Source organism: Ascaphus truei, chromosome 14 (genome assembly GCF_040206685.1).
Source record: "Ascaphus truei isolate aAscTru1 chromosome 14, aAscTru1.hap1, whole genome shotgun sequence".
NCBI classification, from domain to species: domain Eukaryota; kingdom Metazoa; phylum Chordata; class Amphibia; order Anura; family Ascaphidae; genus Ascaphus; species Ascaphus truei.
This window is the reverse complement of record NC_134496.1, coordinates 13076274-13096605: the sequence shown is the minus strand read 5'-3', so window position 1 is coordinate 13096605 and position 20332 is coordinate 13076274. Positions and strand designations below refer to the sequence as shown.

The 20332-nt window shown below is 46.9% G+C and overlaps 1 protein-coding gene across 1 annotated transcript in view; it reads right to left on the bottom strand.

Annotated features, from left to right (window-relative positions):
- ACTN3 (actinin alpha 3) overlaps positions 1-2951 on the bottom strand; it is an 89246-nt gene extending 86295 nt beyond the window's left edge. The window contains exon 1 of the mRNA XM_075569734.1: positions 2577-2951. Within this exon, the coding sequence (XP_075425849.1) occupies positions 2577-2708 (132 nt within the window). The 5' untranslated portion in view covers positions 2709-2951. The remainder of the gene's footprint in view (positions 1-2576) is intronic.
- Between the last annotated feature and the right edge of the window lie 17381 nt (positions 2952-20332).

Sequence of the window (20332 nt, the reverse complement as noted above, 5' to 3'; positions counted from 1 at the left end):
TAAGATGGTAGTGCAATATAAAGTCGGTTGTAACCCATTGAAGGTGGGCCCCCCGTACTCTTATTCTGCGTAGAGGAGCCTGGGTATCACAGAGTTTTAAGAACTCGGATTGGAAATAGTCGAGCGCAGAATCGGGGTCAGGTATCAAGGGCAGCTGGTAAGATCAGCCAGAGACTGATGTGGCTTAAAGTTTCTAAATGTTCTAGTGAGGAGAACTTTAGGACTCCATTGGGGTGGTCTGATTTTCCTTACACAGAATCCTATTGCATGATCACTGAAAATGTCAGGTAGGATGCCAAAGGATTGGATTCTGTTGGGACTAGAGGAGAGAATCCAATTTAGCAAGGAAAGGTTGTGAGATTTTAGATTTGTGCGTGTGGGTTGGGAAATTAGTTGGGTTAGGTTAAGTGACTTGAGTTGTCTGGATTTTGTTCTTTTTAGGGTCAAGTCAGTTGTAGTTGGAATCCCCAAGAACTAACAGCTCACACTTCCCGTTCACAGAGGGAATTGGGCCAAGAATCTGAGTGATATCATCAGGGAATGTAGTGGGGCTTTAGGGAGGTGGCAGATGCCAGCAATCAAAACGGGTTAAGAAAAGGGGAGACAAATTAGAGCAAAATAGTATATTAAATACACTTACAGTAATGTCTGCAACGTGTTGGGGTTATATTATCAATAATTCATGAGATGCAAAAAAGTGTTTTTGTTTTTTTATATAAATCCCTGGCAGTGAAAAAAAATAGCAATTTATTGAATAAAACAATCAAAGTTTACGTTGTGTTTTATTCAATAAATGGCAATTTTTTTTTTACTCCAAGACCCTGTGAGTGCCAGCATTTGAAAATATATTTCATATACCGACCCCTCCTGGAATTCGCTGGTTTTATATATATATATATATATATATATATATATATATATATATATATATATATATATATATATATATATATATATATATATATATATATATAAAATCTCATTACAGAAAAAAATGTTTAGTTACCTATTTAGAAATATGGACTATTAACAAATCATGCTTAAAGCTGCAGTTCAAGCAATATCCTGCATGTGTGTTTTTTTAATAAATCAGTCCTGTAGTAAGAAAAAATACTTTTAGCATTTTCTGTTTTTAAAAAAAAACATCTTTGAAAGACCAATTTTCTTGTATTCTATTTTTAAAAGCATGCTTGTTGCTATAGCAACCATTTACATTCCCCATATTTAAAGATGTCGCCAAACTTTGCCGATCAATAGACAGGTAAGTAGAGATTGCCCACATGAAACTATTGAAGTAAAAAAAAAAAACGGGAGCCTGAACTGCAGCTTTAAGTCTCTGAATAATGAATGCTTTATTTAATGTAAACTTTACAGAAGTAAACATACAAACATGCATGTATTTGTAAATAATAAACATGTATAAAACGACTGTCTAAATCTCTGTAGTCTGAAGGTCACCCTACATTACATATAACCCCAGGACTGTGTGATCCTGTCCCTGATACTCTGCTGTCGGGGGGGGGGGGTGGGGGGGCGGTGTGTCACCCTACATTAGATATAAACCCAGGGCTGTGTGAGCTTGTCCCTGATACTCTGTAGTCAGGTCACCCTACATTACATACAGTATACACCCAGGACTGTGTGAGCCTGTTCCTGATACTCTCCAGTCAGGTCACCCTACATTACATACAGTATACACCCAGGACTGTGTGAGCCTGTTCCTGATACTCTCCAGTCAGGTCACCCTACATTACATACAGTATACACCCAGGACTGTGTGAGCCTGTCCCTGATACTCTGCAGTCAGGTCACCCTACATTACATATACACCCAGGACTGTGTGAAACTGTTCCGAACCCTTAGGGCACAGGGTAATAAAGGGATTTGACTGATGTCATGTGACAGTTGATGACCATTCCTGCCACTATATATGTATGTTGAAGTCATAGCCCAGCATAAAGTATTCCTTTCAGCTATGCCACCCGATCCCTCTCCTCATACATTCCACCTCACGATGACACCTTCAGCCAAAATGTCACCAACCTATAAGGCAGCGTCCCTCCCAGAGTTAAATATTGCAAGTGACCAGCTGCTTCCAAACTCACAGCTGCCTATACCCTATTTCTTGCCCCCCCCCCCCCCTCTCACAAGGATCACCTTGCAGCCCTCTAGCCAGAGAGAGGGGGGTGTAGGGCATGAAAGACAACCATCTTGCTGAGCCCACTCCTTCCAAAAAAAGCATCAGTGGGACATCTTAATCCAGGCTGAGGAGAAGGGGGCTAGAAGGCACCTGTTGAATGTTGCCAGCTGATGTGAATGCTTAGACACACGGGGCAGTCCCACTGACACTTTCTTTGGGCTGTAAGAGCACAGAAGCGTCTATTGCTTGATCTTCATGGTTTCTGAGACCGTGTCCTCAGGTGATATGAACTCGTGGCATCTTAAGTCCAGGTGAAGTCAGCAGCGGCCCTTACTTACATCATGAAGTCAACACACAAGCAGATTATTTCATGACATTATAGGACCCCTTGCTTTCAGAACACAAACCCACCCTCCTTAACCCTTCATGGCCTTACCTTTCTCTGCTGCTTCTCCCAAGCTGGATCCAGAAGCAGGTCTCTATCCCAATCATCTTCCTGTATCATATATTCTTCTTCCGTCATATTGTATGAGTGGTTATACTCTACATGTGTTTCAATGGTGGTCATCTTCACTCTCTCTCCTTCGCTCTCCTTTTCTCTGAACACTTATCTCTCGCTACCAGTTTCTTGAACTCTGATCTGTCAGCTTCACACCTTCTCAAGCTCCCGCAGCCCCTGGGCAGCAGGCGATCAATTCTTAAACTGTAATTGTTGTATTATTATGTAGCTGGGAGATCTAACAACGAATCCCCCTTTTTATGCCTCTTGCCTCCTTCCAGCCTGCTGTCCCTGGTCAAAAATGATACACGTGACCTATACCCCATAAGTACCAGCAGCTGAGTACCATGTGTTCAGATGCCACCCATACATGGCAGTGGGTGGTCTAGGTTAGCACCTCCTAGCCAACCTGTCCTATGGGCTCGGAAGGCAGCCCTACTGCCACCCCATGTGAATTTGGACAAAACCCTGTTATTATTTTTTTCTGATCTTTTTTTTTTTAATGTTACTCTCACCCCCAACACATTAGTAATCCTAATTCTTGAGGTTTTAATCTTATACTTCCATGTGTAACGCCTTGTTCTTAAGGTCCCTCTTAGCTACCGTATGTGACTGTATCTGTCATGATGTAATGTTTTCCAAAATAGACATCTCTCGCCTGTCTTTGCCCTACCCCATGCACACGCTTAAATTGTAAGCACTTTCAGTGTCCAAGAATAGCCTAGCAGTAAAATAAATACATATATATAATGTACTTGAAATAGTGTGTATGTTGCAAATGTGTGACTTTGTTATGACAATCCTTCCACCTCTGCATTATTGTTTCTTGAAGCAACTAGAAGAGATTAGCATCTCAGACAAGTCATATTTAACAACTCTAAAACTGGGATTTTTAATATTATTTATATCAGTGTTTACTATTATTCAAACTCTTCTTTCCCAAATGCTATACTTTTAGTTTTTCATAAAAGCGTGAAGAATATAATAAACAAAATGAAGAATCAAATAACATCAAAATGTTAATACAATAGAGCATAACTGTTATCAAATAATAAGTCTAATATTCAGGAGTTTAAACTTTAAGCTAAAACCAAATTAATTCAAATAGAAGTTAAAATATCTTTATGTAAAAATACTGTATAGAGTTTGAAGTGAGCCTGATACTCTGCAGTCAAGAAGTCACCCTACATTAGATATAAACCCAGGACTGTCTGATCCTGTCCCTGATACTCTGCATTCAGGAGGTCACCCTACATTCGATATAAACCCAGGACTGTCTGATCCTGTCCCTGATACTCTGCATTCAGGAGGTCACCCTACATTAGATATAAACCCCAAGACTGGCTGATCCTGTCCCTGATACTCTGCAGTCAAGAAGTCACCCTACATTAGATATAAACCCAGGACTGTCTGATCCTGTCCCTGATACTCTGCATTCAGGAGGTCACCCTACATTAGATATAAACCCAGGACTGTCTGATCCTGTCCCTGATACTCTGCATTCAGGAGGTCACCCTACATTAGATATAAACCCCAGGACTGGCTGATCATGTCCCTGATACTCTGCAGTCAAGAAATCGCCCTACATTAGATATAAACCCAGGGTTGTGAGCCTGTCCCTGATACTCTGCAGTCAGGTCACCTGCATTATGGAGCACCTCCTCTTGGAGTGTCCCTATGCAGTGGAGAATTGGGAGGGTATGGCCGCCTCATTATGGATGCCAGATTTAAAGTGTCAAAACTATTGTGAAATAGTGTATAGATTGTTTAGGGATCTATGGAGCAGATAAAGCAAATAAAGCAGAGAGAGGTGGGATATAAAGTCCTGGGAGAGAAGATGGGTGGGTGTTGATATAAACCTAGCACTGTCTGAGCCTGTCCCTGATACTCTGCAGTCAGGTTACCCTACATTACAAATAAACACAGGGCGTGTGCGTGCGCACACACGCATAAACTCAAACCCCAAATCCACCAGACTAAACTGTAATCTAACTTAGTTTCTTCCTGTTAATATCGATAATTATCCCTAACGACCTGCTGAAGACGCCTTTTGCTTCAGTCCCTTTTACTGCCCTTTAAAAAGCCTTCAGAGCTGCCACCCTATCCTGCCTGTGGAATTCACTTCCAGATTTCGTCTGTCCTCCCCCCTTCCCCATATCACACGCATGCCGTACACCCCCCAGAGGGGGATTTTAAATATAGATCCTGTATGGGCAGCTGTTGTTGTATCTCAGTCCCAGGTAGGACCAAAGTGACCTAATGACAGGGACGTGTTTAATGGGTTAAAGGGTCAGTCCCACATAGAAGCAAAGTGACCTAATGACAGGGACGTGTTTAATGGGTTAAAGGGTCAGTCCCACATATGGGCAAAGCGACCTAATGACAGTGACGTGTTTAATGGGTTAAAGGGTCAGTCCCACATAGAAGCAAAGTGACCTAATGACAGGGACGTGTTTAATGATCTAAAAATACTTAAACTTGTTTAATAGGTTAAAAAACATCAAACAAGTTTTTTCTTCACGTGTACGGCGCTTTCTAACCTCACTCTTCTTCACGTGTACGGCGCTTTCCTAACCTCACTCTTCTTCACATGTACGGCGCTTTCCTAACCTCACTCTTCTTCACGTGTACGGCACTTTCTAACCTCACTCTTCTTCACGTGTACGGCACTTTCTAACCTCACTCTTCTTCACGTGTACGGCGCTTTCCTAACCTCACTCTTCTTCACGTGTACAGCGCTTTCCTAACCTCACTCTTCTTCACGTGTACAGCGCTTTCCTAACCTCACTCTTCTTCACGTGTACGGCACTTTCTAACCTCACTCTTCTTCACGTGTACGGCGCTTTCCTAACCTCACTCTTCTTCACGTGTACAGCGCTTTCCTAACCTCACTCTTCTTCACGTGTACGGCGCTTTCCTAACCTCACTCTTCTTCACGTGTACAGCGCTTTCCTAACCTCACTCTTCTTCACGTGTACAGCGCTTAACCTCACTCTTCTTCACGTGTACAGCGCTTTCCTAACCTCACTCTTCTTCACGTGTACGGCACTTTCTAACCTCACTCTTCTTCACATGTACGGCACTTTCCTAACCTCACTCTTCTTCACGTGTACAGCGCTTAACCTCACTCTTCTTCACGTGTACGGCGCTTTCTAACCTCACTCTTCTTCACGTGTACGGCACTTTCCTAACCTCACTCTTCTTCACGTGTACAGCGCTTAACCTCACTCTTCTTCACGTGTACGGCACTTTCTAACCTCACTCTTCTTCACGTGTACGGCGCTTTCCTAACCTCACTCTTCTTCACGTGTACAGCGCTTAACCTCACTCTTCTTCACGTGTACGGCGCTTTCCTAACCTCACTCTTCTTCACGTGTACGGCGCTTTCCTAACCTCACTCTTCTTCACGTGTACAGCGCTTAACCTCACTCTTCTTCACGTGTACGGCGCTTTCCTAACCTCACTCTTCTTCACGTGTACGGCGCTTTCCTAACCTCACTCTTCTTCACGTGTACAGCGCTTAAACTCACTCTTCTTCACGTGTACGGCGCTTTCCTAACCTCACTCTTCTTCACGTGTACGGCGCTTTCCTAACCTCACTCTTCTTCACGTGTACAGCGCTTAACCTCACTCTTCTTCACGTGTACAGCGCTTAACCTCACTCTTCTTCACGTGTACAGCGCTTTCCTAACCTCACTTTTCTTCACGTGTACGGCGCTTTCCTAATCTCACTCTTCTTCACGTGTACGGCGCTTTCCTAACCTCACTCTTCTTCACGCGTACGGCGCTTTCCTAACCTCACTCTTCTTCACGTGTACGGCGCTTTCCTAACCTCACTCTTCTTCACGTGTACGGCGCTTTCCTAACCTCACTTCTTCACGTGTACGGCTATTTCCTAACCTCACTCTTCACGTGTACGACGCTTTCCTAACCTCACTCTTCTTCACGTGTACGGCGCTTAACCTCACTCTTCTTCACGTGTACGGCACTTTCCTAACCTCACTCTTCTTCACGTGTACGGCGCTTTCCTAACCTCACTCTTCTTCACGTGTACGGCGCTTTCCTAACCTCACTCTTCTTCACGTGTACGGCGCTTACCTAACCTCACTCTTCTTCACGTGTACGGCGCTTTCCTAACCTCACTCTTCTTCACGTGTACAGCGCTTAACCTCACTCTTCTTCACGTGTACGGCGCTTTCCTAACCTCACTCTTCTTCACGTGTACGGCGCTTTCCTAACCTCACTCTTCTTCACGTGTACAGCGCTTTCCTAACCTCACTCTTCTTCACGTGTACGGCGCTTTCCTAACCTCACTCTTCTTCACGTGTACAGCGCTTAACCTCACTCTTCTTCAAGTGTACGGCGCTTTCCTAACCTCACTCTTCTTAACGTGTACGACGCTTTCCTAACCTCACTCTTCTTCACGTGTACAGCGCTTAACCTCACTCTTCTTCACGTGTACAGCGCTTAACCTCACTCTTCTTCACGTGTACAGCGCTTAACCTCACTCTTCTTCACGTGTACAGTGCTTAACCTCACTCTTCTTCACGTGTACAGCGCTTAACCTCACTCTTCTTCACGTGTACAGCGCTTAACCTCACTCTTCTTCACGTGTACGGCACTTTCTAACCTCACTCTTCTTGACGTGTACGGCGCTTTCCTAACCTCACTCTTCTTCACGTGTACGGCGCTTTCCTAACCTCACTCTTCTTCACGTGTATGGCGCTTTCCTAACCTCACTCTTCTTCACGTGTACAGCGCTTAACCTCACTCTTCTTCACGTGTACAGCGCTTAACCTCACTCTTCTTCACCTGTACAGCGCTTTCCTAACCTCACTCTTCTTCACGTGTACAGCGCTTAACCTCACTCTTCTTCACGTGTACGGCACTTTCTAACCTCACTCTTCTTGACGTGTACGGGGCTTTCCTAACCTCACTCTTCTTCACGTGTACGGCGCTTTCCTAACCTCACTCTTCTTCACGTGTATGGCGCTTTCTTAACCTCACTCTTCTTCACGTGTACAGCGCTTAACCTCACTCTTCTTCACGTGTACGGCACTTTCCTAACCTCACTCTTCTTCACGTGTACGGCGCTTTCCTAACCTCACTCTTCTTCACGTGTACGGCGCTTTCCTAACCTCACTCTTCTTCACGTGTACGGCGCTTTCCTAACCTCACTCTTCTTCACGTGTACGGCGCTTTCCTAACCTCACTCTTCTTCACGTGTACGGCGCTTTCCTAACCTCACTCTTCTTCACGTGTACGGCACTTTCCTAACCTCACTCTTCACGTGTACAGCGCTTAACCTCACTCTTCTTCACGTGTACGGCACTTTCTAACCTCACTCTTCTTCACGTGTACGGCACTTTCTAACCTCACTCTTCTTCACGTGAACAGCGCTTTCCTAACCTCACTCTTCTTCACATGTATGACGCTTTCCTAACCTCACTCTTCTTCACGTGTGCAGCGCTTTCCTAACCTCACTCTTCTTCACATGTACAGCGCTTAACCTCACTCTTCTTCACGTGTACGGCGCTTTCCTAACCTCACTCTTCACGTGTACAGCGCTTAACCTCACTCTTCTTCACGTGTACGGCACTTTCCTGACCTCTCTCTTCTTCACGTGTACGGCGCTTTCCTGACCTCACTCTTCTTCACGTGTACGGCGCTTTCCTAACCTCACTCTTCTTCACGTGTACGGCACTTTCCTAACCTCACTCTTCTTCACATGTATGACGCTTTCCTAACCTCACTCTTCTTCACGTGTACGGTGCTTTCCTAACCTCACTCTTCTTCACATGTACGGCACTTTCTAACCTCACTCTTCTTCACGTGTACGGCACTTTCCTAACCTCACTCTTCTTCACGTGTACAGCGCTTAACCTCTCTTCTTCACGTGTACAGCGCTTAACCTCTCTTCTTCACGTGTACAGCGCTTAACCTCACTCTTCTTCACGTGTACAGCGCTTAACCTCACTCTTCTTCACGTGTACAGCGCTTAACCTCACTCTTCTTCACGTGTACAGTGCTTTCCTAACCTCACTCTTCTTCACGTGTACGGCGCTTTCCTAACCTCACTCTTCTTCACGTGTACGACGCTTTCCTAACCTCACTCTTCTTCACGTGTACGGCTATTTCCTAACCTCACTCTTCACGTGTACGGCACTTTCCTAACCTCACTCTTCACGTGTACGGCACTTTCCTAACCTCAATCTTCACGTGTACAGCGCTTAACCTCACTCTTCTTCACGTGTACGGCGCTTACCTAACCTCACTCTTCTTCACGTGTACAGTGCTTTCCTAACCTCACTCTTCTTCACGTGTACAGCGCTTTCCTAACCTCACTCTTCTTCACGTGTACGGCGCTTTCCTAACCTCACTCTTCTTCACGTGTACAGCGCTTTCCTAACCTCACTCTTCTTCACGTGTACAGCGCTTAACCTCACTCTTCTTCACGTGTACAGCGCTTTCCTAACCTCACTCTTCTTCACGTGTACGGCACTTTCTAACCTCACTCTTCTTCACATGTACGGCACTTTCCTAACCTCACTCTTCTTCACGTGTACAGCGCTTAACCTCACTCTTCTTCACGTGTACGGCGCTTTCTAACCTCACTCTTCTTCACGTGTACGCCACTTTCCTAACCTCACTCTTCTTCACGTGTACAGCGCTTAACCTCACTCTTCTTCACGTGTACGGCACTTTCTAACCTCACTCTTCTTCACGTGTACGGCGCTTTCCTAACCTCACTCTTCTTCACGTGTACAGCGCTTAACCTCACTCTTCTTCACGTGTACGGCGCTTTCCTAACCTCACTCTTCTTCACGTGTACGGCGCTTTCCTAACCTCACTCTTCTTCACGTGTACAGCGCTTAACCTCACTCTTCTTCACGTGTACGGCGCTTTCCTAACCTCACTCTTCTTCACGTGTACGGCGCTTTCCTAACCTCACTCTTCTTCACGTGTACAGCGCTTAAACTCACTCTTCTTCACGTGTACGGCGCTTTCCTAACCTCACTCTTCTTCACGTGTACAGCGCTTAACCTCACTCTTCTTCACGTGTACAGCGCTTAACCTCACTCTTCTTCACGTGTACAGCGCTTTCCTAACCTCACTTTTCTTCACGTGTACGGCGCTTTCCTAACCTCACTCTTCTTCACGTGTACGGCGCTTTCCTAACCTCACTCTTCTTCACGCGTACGGCGCTTTCCTAACCTCACTCTTCTTCACGTGTACGGCGCTTTCCTAACCTCACTCTTCTTCACGTGTACGGCGCTTTGCTAACCTCACTTCTTCACGTGTACGGCTATTTCCTAACCTCACTCTTCACGTGTACGACGCTTTCCTAACCTCACTCTTCTTCACGTGTACGTCGCTTAACCTCACTCTTCTTCACGTGTACGGCACTTTCCTAACCTCACTCTTCTTCACGTGTACGGCGCTTTCCTAACCTCACTCTTCTTCACGTGTACGGCGCTTTCCTAACCTCACTCTTCTTCACGTGTACAGCGCTTACCTAACCTCACTCTTCTTCACGTGTACGGCGCTTTCCTAACCTCACTCTTCTTCACGTGTACAGCGCTTAACCTCACTCTTCTTCACGTGTACGGCGCTTTCCTAACCTCACTCTTCTTCACGTGTACGGCGCTTTCCTAACCTCACTCTTCTTCACGTGTACAGCGCTTTCCTAACCTCACTCTTCTTCACGTGTACGGCGCTTTCCTAACCTCACTCTTCTTCACGTGTACAGCGCTTAACCTCACTCTTCTTCAAGTGTACGGCGCTTTCCTAACCTCACTCTTCTTAACGTGTACGACGCTTTCCTAACCTCACTCTTCTTCACGTGTACAGCGCTTAACCTCACTCTTCTTCACGTGTACAGCGCTTAACCTCACTCTTCTTCACGTGTACATCGCTTAACCTCACTCTTCTTCACGTGTACAGCGCTTAACCTCACTCTTCTTCACGTGTACAGCGCTTAACCTCACTCTTCTTCACGTGTACAGCGCTTAACCTCACTCTTCTTCACGTGTACGGCACTTTCTAACCTCACTCTTCTTGACGTGTACGGCGCTTTCCTAACCTCACTCTTCTTCACGTGTACGGCGCTTTCCTAACCTCACTCTTCTTCACGTGTATGGCGCTTTCCTAACCTCACTCTTCTTCACGTGTACAGCGCTTAACCTCACTCTTCTTCACGTGTACAGCGCTTAACCTCACTCTTCTTCACCTGTACAGCGCTTTCCTAACCTCACTCTTCTTCACGTGTACAGCGCTTAACCTCACTCTTCTTCACGTGTACGGCACTTTCCTAACCTCACTCTTCTTCACGTGTACGGCACTTTCTAACCTCACTCTTCTTGACGTGTACGGGGCTTTCCTAACCTCACTCTTCTTCACGTGTACGGCGCTTTCCTAACCTCACTCTTCTTCACGTGTATGGCGCTTTCTTAACCTCACTCTTCTTCACGTGTACAGCGCTTAACCTCACTCTTCTTCACGTGTACGGCACTTTCCTAACCTCACTCTTCTTCACGTGTACGGCGCTTTCCTAACCTCACTCTTCTTCACGTGTACGGCGCTTTCCTAACCTCACTCTTCTTCACGTGTACGGCGCTTTCCTAACCTCACTCTTCTTCACGTGTACGGCGCTTTCCTAACCTCACTCTTCTTCACGTGTACGGCGCTTTCCTAACCTCACTCTTCTTCACGTGTACAGCGCTTAACCTCACTCTTCTTCACGTGTACGGCGCTTTCCTAACCTCACTCTTCTTCACGTGTACGGCGCTTTCCTAACCTCACTCTTCTTCACGTGTACAGCGCTTTCCTAACCTCACTCTTCTTCACGTGTACGGCGCTTTCCTAACCTCACTCTTCTTCACGTGTACAGCGCTTAACCTCACTCTTCTTCAAGTGTACGGCGCTTTCCTAACCTCACTCTTCTTAACGTGTACGACGCTTTCCTAACCTCACTCTTCACGTGTACAGCGCTTAACCTCACTCTTCTTCACGTGTACAGCGCTTAACCTCACTCTTCTTCACGTGTACAGCGCTTAACCTCACTCTTCTTCACGTGTACAGCGCTTAACCTCACTCTTCTTCACGTGTACAGCGCTTAACCTCACTCTTCTTCACGTGTACAGCGTTTAACCTCACTCTTCTTCACGTGTACGGCACTTTCTAACCTCACTCTTCTTGACGTGTACGGCGCTTTCCTAACCTCACTCTTCTTCACGTGTACGGCGCTTTCCTAACCTCACTCTTCTTCACGTGTATGGCGCTTTCCTAACCTCACTCTTCTTCACGTGTACAGCGCTTAACCTCACTCTTCTTCACGTGTACAGCGCTTAACCTCACTCTTCTTCACCTGTACAGCGCTTTCCTAACCTCACTCTTCTTCACGTGTACAGCGCTTAACCTCACTCTTCTTCACGTGTACGGCACTTTCTAACCTCACTCTTCTTGACGTGTACGGGGCTTTCCTAACCTCACTCTTCTTCACGTGTACGGCGCTTTCCTAACCTCACTCTTCTTCACGTGTATGGCGCTTTCTTAACCTCACTCTTCTTCACGTGTACAGCGCTTAACCTCACTCTTCTTCACGTGTACGGCACTTTCCTAACCTCACTCTTCTTCACGTGTACGGCGCTTTCCTAACCTCACTCTTCTTCACGTGTACGACGCTTTCCTAACCTCACTCTTCTTCACGTGTACGGCACTTTCCTAACCTCACTCTTCACGTGTACGGCACTTTCCTAACCTCACTCTTCACGTGTACAGCGCTTAACCTCACTCTTCTGCACGTGTACGGTACTTTCTAACCTCACTCTTCTTGACGTGTACGGCGCTTTCCTAACCTCACTCTTCTTCACGTGTACGGCGCTTTCCTAACCTCACTCTTCTTCACGTGTATGGCGCTTTCCTAACCTCACTCTTCTTCACGTGTACAGCGCTTAACCTCACTCTTCTTCACGTGTACAGCGCTTAACCTCACTCTTCTTCACCTGTACAGCGCTTTCCTAACCTCACTCTTCTTCACGTGTACAGCGCTTAACCTCACTCTTCTTCACGTGTACGGCACTTTCCTAACCTCACTCTTCTTCACGTGTACGGCACTTTCTAACCTCACTCTTCTTGACGTGTACGGGGCTTTCCTAACCTCACTCTTCTTCACGTGTACGGCGCTTTCCTAACCTCACTCTTCTTCACGTGTATGGCGCTTTCTTAACCTCACTCTTCTTCACGTGTACAGCGCTTAACCTCACTCTTCTTCACGTGTACGGCACTTTCCTAACCTCACTCTTCTTCACGTGTACGGCGCTTTCCTAACCTCACTCTTCTTCACGTGTACGGCGCTTTCCTAACCTCACTCTTCTTCACGTGTACGGCGCTTTCCTAACCTCACTCTTCTTCACGTGTACGGCGCTTTCCTAACCTCACTCTTCTTCACGTGTACGGCGCTTTCCTAACCTCACTCTTCTTCACGTGTACAGCGCTTAACCTCACTCTTCTTCACATGTACGGCGCTTTCCTAACCTCACTCTTCTTCACGTGTACGGCGCTTTCCTAACCTCACTCTTCTTCACGTGTACAGCGCTTTCCTAACCTCACTCTTCTTCACGTGTACGGCGCTTTCCTAACCTCACTCTTCTTCACGTGTACAGCGCTTAACCTCACTCTTCTTCAAGTGTACGGCGCTTTCCTAACCTCACTCTTCTTAACGTGTACGACGCTTTCCTAACCTCACTCTTCACGTGTACAGCGCTTAACCTCACTCTTCTTCACGTGTACAGCGCTTAACCTCACTCTTCTTCACGTGTACAGCGCTTAACCTCACTCTTCTTCACGTGTACAGCGCTTAACCTCACTCTTCTTCACGTGTACAGCGCTTAACCTCACTCTTCTTCACGTGTACAGCGCTTAACCTCACTCTTCTTCACGTGTACGGCACTTTCTAACCTCACTCTTCTTCACGTGTACGGCGCTTTCCTAACCTCACTCTTCTTCACGTGTACGGCGCTTTCCTAACCTCACTCTTCTTCACGTGTATGGCGCTTTCCTAACCTCACTCTTCTTCACGTGTACAGCGCTTAACCTCACTCTTCTTCACGTGTACAGCGCTTAACCTCACTCTTCTTCACCTGTACAGCGCTTTCCTAACCTCACTCTTCTTCACGTGTACAGCGCTTAACCTCACTCTTCTTCACGTGTACGGCACTTTCCTAACCTCACTCTTCTTCACGTGTACGGCACTTTCTAACCTCACTCTTCTTGACGTGTACGGGGCTTTCCTAACCTCACTCTTCTTCACGTGTACGGCGCTTTCCTAACCTCACTCTTCTTCACGTGTATGGCGCTTTCTTAACCTCACTCTTCTTCACGTGTACAGCGCTTAACCTCACTCTTCTTCACGTGTACGGCACTTTCCTAACCTCACTCTTCTTCACGTGTACGGCGCTTTCCTAACCTCACTCTTCTTCACGTGTACGGCGCTTTCCTAACCTCACTCTTCTTCACGTGTACGGCGCTTTCCTAACCTCACTCTTCTTCACGTGTACGGCGCTTTCCTAACCTCACTCTTCTTCACGTGTACGGCGCTTTCCTAACCTCACTCTTCTTCACGTGTACGGCACTTTCCTAACCTCACTCTTCACGTGTACAGCGCTTAACCTCACTCTTCTTCACGTGTACGGCACTTTCTAACCTCACTCTTCTTCACGTGTACGGCACTTTCTAACCTCACTCTTCTTCACGTGAACAGCGCTTTCCTAACCTCACTCTTCTTCACATGTATGACGCTTTCCTAACCTCACTCTTCTTCACGTGTGCAGCGCTTTCCTAACCTCACTCTTCTTCACATGTACAGCGCTTAACCTCACTCTTCTTCACGTGTACGGCGCTTTCCTAACCTCACTCTTCACGTGTACAGCGCTTAACCTCACTCTTCTTCACGTGTACGGCACTTTCCTGACCTCACTCTTCTTCACGTGTACGGCGCTTTCCTGACCTCACTCTTCTTCACGTGTACGGCGCTTTCCTGACCTCACTCTTCTTCACGTGTACGACGCTTTCCTAACCTCACTCTTCTTCACCTGTACAGCGCTTTCCTAACCTCACTCTTCTTCACGTGTACAGCGCTTAACCTCACTCTTCTTCACGTGTACGGCACTTTCCTAACCTCACTCTTCTTCACATGTATGACGCTTTCCTAACCTCACTCTTCTTCACCTGTACAGCGCTTTCCTAACCTCACTCTTCTTCACGTGTACAGCGCTTAACCTCACTCTTCTTCACGTGTACGGCGCTTTCCTAACCTCACTCTTCTTCACATGTATGACGCTTTCCTAACCTCACTCTTCTTCACGTGTACGGCGCTTTCCTAACCTCACTCTTCTTCACGTGTACGGCACTTTCCTAACCTCACTCTTCTTCACATGTATGACGCTTTCCTAACCTCACTCTTCTTCACGTGTACGGCGCTTTCCTAACCTCACTCTTCTTCACATGTACGGCACTTTCTAACCTCACTCTTCTTCACGTGTACGGCACTTTCCTAACCTCACTCTTCTTCACGTGTACAGCGCTTAACCTCTCTTCTTCACGTGTACAGCGCTTAACCTCACTCTTCTTCACGTGTACAGCGCTTAACCTCACTCTTCTTCACGTGTACAGCGCTTAACCTCACTCTTCTTCACGTGTACAGTGCTTTCCTAACCTCACTCTTCTTCACGTGTACGGCGCTTTCCTAACCTCACTCTTCTTCACGTGTACGACGCTTTCCTAACCTCACTCTTCTTCACGTGTACGGCTATTTCCTAACCTCACTCTTCACGTGTACGGCACTTTCCTAACCTCACTCTTCACGTGTACGGCACTTTCCTAACCTCAATCTTCACGTGTACAGCGCTTAACCTCACTCTTCTTCACGTGTACGGCACTTTCTAACCTCACTCTTCTTCAAGTGTACGGCACTTTCTAACCTCACTCTTCTTCACGTGTACGGCGCTTTCCTAACCTCACTCTTCTTCACGTGTGCAGCGCTTACTTAACCTCACTCTTCTTCACGTGTACGGCACTTTCTAACCTCACTCTTCTTCACGTGTACAGCGCTTTCCTAACCTCACTCTTCTTCACGTGTACGGCGCTTTCCTAACCTCACTCTTCTTCACGTGTACGACACTTTCCTAACCTCACTCTTCTTCACGTGTACAGCGCTTTCCTAACCTCACTCTTCTTCACGTGTACGACGCTTTCCTAACCTCACTCTTCTTCACGTGTACGGCGCTTTCCTAACCTCACTCTTCTTCACGTGTACGGCACTTTCCTAACCTCACTCTTCTTCACATGTACGGAACTTTCCTAACCTCACTCTTCTTCACGTGTACAGCGCTTTCCTAACCTCACTCTTCTTCACGTGTACAGCGCTTAACCTCACTCTTCTTCACGTGTACGACGCTTTCCTAACCTCACTCTTCTTCACATGTACAGTGCTTTCCTAACCTCACTCTTCTTCACGTGTACGGCGCTTTCCTAACCTCACTCTTCTTCACGTGTACAGCGCTTACCTAACCTCACTCTTCTTCACGTGTACAGTGCTTTCCTAACCTCACTCTTCTTCACGTGTACGACGCTTTCCTAACCTCACTTCTTCACGTGTACGACGCTTTCCTAACCTCACTCTTCTTCACGTGTACGTCACTTTCCTAACCTCACTCTTCACGTGTACGGCACTTTCCTAACCTCACTCTTCACGTGTAAAGCACTTAACCTCACTCTTCTGCACGTGTACGGTACTTTCTAACCTCACTCTTCTTCACGTGTACGGCGCTTTCCTAACCTCACTCTTCTTCACGTGTACGGCGCTTTCCTAACCTCACTCTTCTTCACGTGTACGACGCTTTCCTAACCTCACTCTTCTTCACGTGTACGGCACTTTCCTAACCTCACTCTTCACGTGTACGGCACTTTCCTAACCTCACTCTTCACGTGTACAGCGCTTAACCTCACTCTTCTGCACGTGTACGGTACTTTCTAACCTCACTCTTCTTCACGTGTACGGCGCTTTCCTAACCTCACTCTTCTTCACGTGTACGACGCTTTCCTAACCTCACTCTTCTTCACGTGTGCAGCGCTTACTTAACCTCACTCTTCTTCACGTGTACGGCACTTTCTAACCTCACTCTTCTTCACGTGTACAGCGCTTTCCTAACCTCACTCTTCTTCACGTGTACGGCGCTTTCCTAACCTCACTCTTCTTCACGTGTACGACACTTTCCTAACCTCACTCTTCTTCACGTGTACAGCGCTTTCCTAACCTCACTCTTCTTCACATGTATGACGCTTTCCTAACCTCACTCTTCTTCACGTGTACGGCGCTTTCCTAACCTCACTCTTCTTCACATGTACGGCACTTTCTAACCTCACTCTTCTTCACGTGTACGGCACTTTCCTAACCTCACTCTTCTTCACGTGTACAGCGCTTAACCTCTCTTCTTCACGTGTACAGCGCTTAACCTCACTCTTCTTCACGTGTACAGCGCTTAACCTCACTCTTCTTCACGTGTACAGCGCTTAACCTCACTCTTCTTCACGTGTACAGTGCTTTCCTAACCTCACTCTTCTTCACGTGTATGGCGCTTTCCTAACCTCACTCTTCTTCACGTGTACGACGCTTTCCTAACCTCACTCTTCTTCACGTGTACGGCTATTTCCTAACCTCACTCTTCACGTGTACGGCACTTTCCTAACCTCACTCTTCACGTGTACGGCACTTTCCTAACCTCAATCTTCACGTGTACAGCGCTTAACCTCACTCTTCTTCACGTGTACGGCACTTTCTAACCTCACTCTTCTTCAAGTGTACGGCACTTTCTAACCTCACTCTTCTTCACATGTACGGCGCTTTCCTAACCTCACTCTTCTTCACGTGTGCAGCGCTTACTTAACCTCACTCTTCTTCACGTGTACGGCACTTTCTAACCTCACTCTTCTTCACGTGTACAGCGCTTTCCTAACCTCACTCTTCTTCACGTGTACGGCGCTTTCCTAACCTCACTCTTCTTCACGTGTACGACACTTTCCTAACCTCACTCTTCTTCACGTGTACAGCGCTTTCCTAACCTCACTCTTCTTCACGTGTACGACGCTTTCCTAACCTCACTCTTCTTCACGTGTACGGCGCTTTCCTAACCTCACTCTTCTTCACGTGTACGGCACTTTCCTAACCTCACTCTTCTTCACATGTATGGAACTTTCCTAACCTCACTCTTCTTCACGTGTACAGCGCTTTCCTAACCTCACTCTTCTTCACGTGTACAGCGCTTAACCTCACTCTTCTTCACGTGTACGACGCTTTCCTAACCTCACTCTTCTTCACATGTACAGTGCTTTCCTAACCTCACTCTTCTTCACGTGTACGGCCCTTTCCTAACCTCACTCTTCTTCACGTGTACAGCGCTTACCTAACCTCACTCTTCTTCACGTGTACAGTGCTTTCCTAACCTCACTCTTCTTCACGTGTACGACGCTTTCCTAACCTCACTTCTTCACGTGTACGACGCTTTCCTAACCTCACTCTTCTTCACGTGTACGTCACTTTCCTAACCTCACTCTTCACGTGTACGGCACTTTCCTAACCTCACTCTTCACGTGTAAAGCACTTAACCTCACTCTTCTGCACGTGTACGGTACTTTCTAACCTCACTCTTCTTCACGTGTACGGCGCTTTCCTAACCTCACTCTTCTTCACGTGTACGGCGCTTTCCTAACCTCACTCTTCTTCACGTGTACGACGCTTTCCTAACCTCACTCTTCTTCACGTGTACGGCACTTTCCTAACCTCACTCTTCACGTGTACGGCACTTTCCTAACCTCACTCTTCACGTGTACAGCGCTTAACCTCACTCTTCTGCACGTGTACGGTACTTTCTAACCTCACTCTTCTTCACGTGTACGGCGCTTTCCTAACCTCACTCTTCTTCACGTGTACGACGCTTTCCTAACCTCACTCTTCTTCACGTGTACGGCACTTTCCTAACCTCACTCTTCACGTGTACGGCACTTTCCTAACCTCACTCTTCACGTGTACAGCACTTAACCTCACTCTTCTGCACGTGTACGGTACTTTCTAACCTCACTCTTCTTCACGTGCACGGCACTTTCTAACCTCACTCTTCTTCACGTGTACAGCACTTAACCTCACTCTTCTTCACGTGTACGGCACTTTCTAACCTCACTCTTCTTCACGTGTACAGCACTTAACCTCACTCTTCTTCACGTGTACGGCACTTTCTAACCTCACTCTTCTTCACGTGTACGGCGCTTTCCTAACCTCACTCTTCTTCACGTGTGCAGCGCTTACTTAACCTCACTCTTCTTCACGTGTACGGCACTTTCTAACCTCACTCTTCTTCACGTGTACAGCACTTTCCTAACCTCACTCTTCTTCACGTGTACGGCGCTTTCCTAACCTCACTCTTCTTCACGTGTACGACACTTTCCTAACCTCACTCTTCTTCACGTGTACAGCGCTTTCCTAACCTCACTCTTCTTCACGTGTACGACGCTTTCCTAACCTCACTCTTCTTCACGTGTACGGCGCTTTCCTAACCTCACTCTTCTTCACGTGTACGACACTTTCCTAACCTCACTCTTCTTCACGTGTACGGCACTTTCCTAACCTCACTCTTCTTCACGTGTACGGCGCTTTCCTAACCTCACTCTTCTTCACGTGTACGACGCTTTCCTAACCTCACTCTTCTTCACATGTACAGTGCTTTCCTAACCTCACTCTTCTTCACGTGTACGGCGCTTTCCTAACCTCACTCTTCACGTGTACAGCGCTTAACCTCACTCTTCTTCACGTGTACGGCACTTTCTAACCTCTCTTCTTCACGTGTACGGCGCTTTCCTAACCTCACTCTTCTTCACGTGTGCAGCGCTTACCTAACCTCACTCTTCGTCACGTGTACGGCACTTTCTAACCTCACTCTTCTTCACGTGTACAGCGCTTTCCTAACCTCACTCTTCTTAACGTGTACGGCACTTTCCTAACCTCACTCTTCTTCACATGTACGGCACTTTCCTAACCTCACTCTTCTTCACGTTTACGACGCTTTCCTAACCTCACTCTTCTTCACATGTATGATGCTTTCCTAACCTCACTCTTCTTCACGTGTACGGCGCTTTCCTAACCTCACTCTTCTTCACGTGTACGACGCTTTCCTAACCTCACACTTCTTCACATGTACGACGCTTTCCTAACCTCACTCTTCTTCACGTGTACAGCGCTTAACCTCACTCTTCTTCACGTGTACAGCGCTTAACCTCACTCTTCTTCACGTGTACAGCGCTTAACCTCACTCTTCTTCACGTGTACGGCGCTTTCCTAACCTCACTCTTCACGTGTACGGCACTTTCCTAACCTCACTCTTCATGTGTACAGCGCTTAACCTCACTCTTCTTCACGTGTACGGCACTTTCTAACCTCACTCTTCTTCACGTGTACGGCGCTTTCCTAACCTCACTCTTCTTCACGTGTACAGTGCTTTCCTAACCTCACTCTTCTTCACGTGTACGACGCTTTCCTAACCTCACTCTTCTTCACGTGTACGGCACTTTCCTAACCTCACTCTTCTTCACGTGTACGGCACATTCCTAACCTCACTCTTCACGTGTACGGCACTTTCCTAACC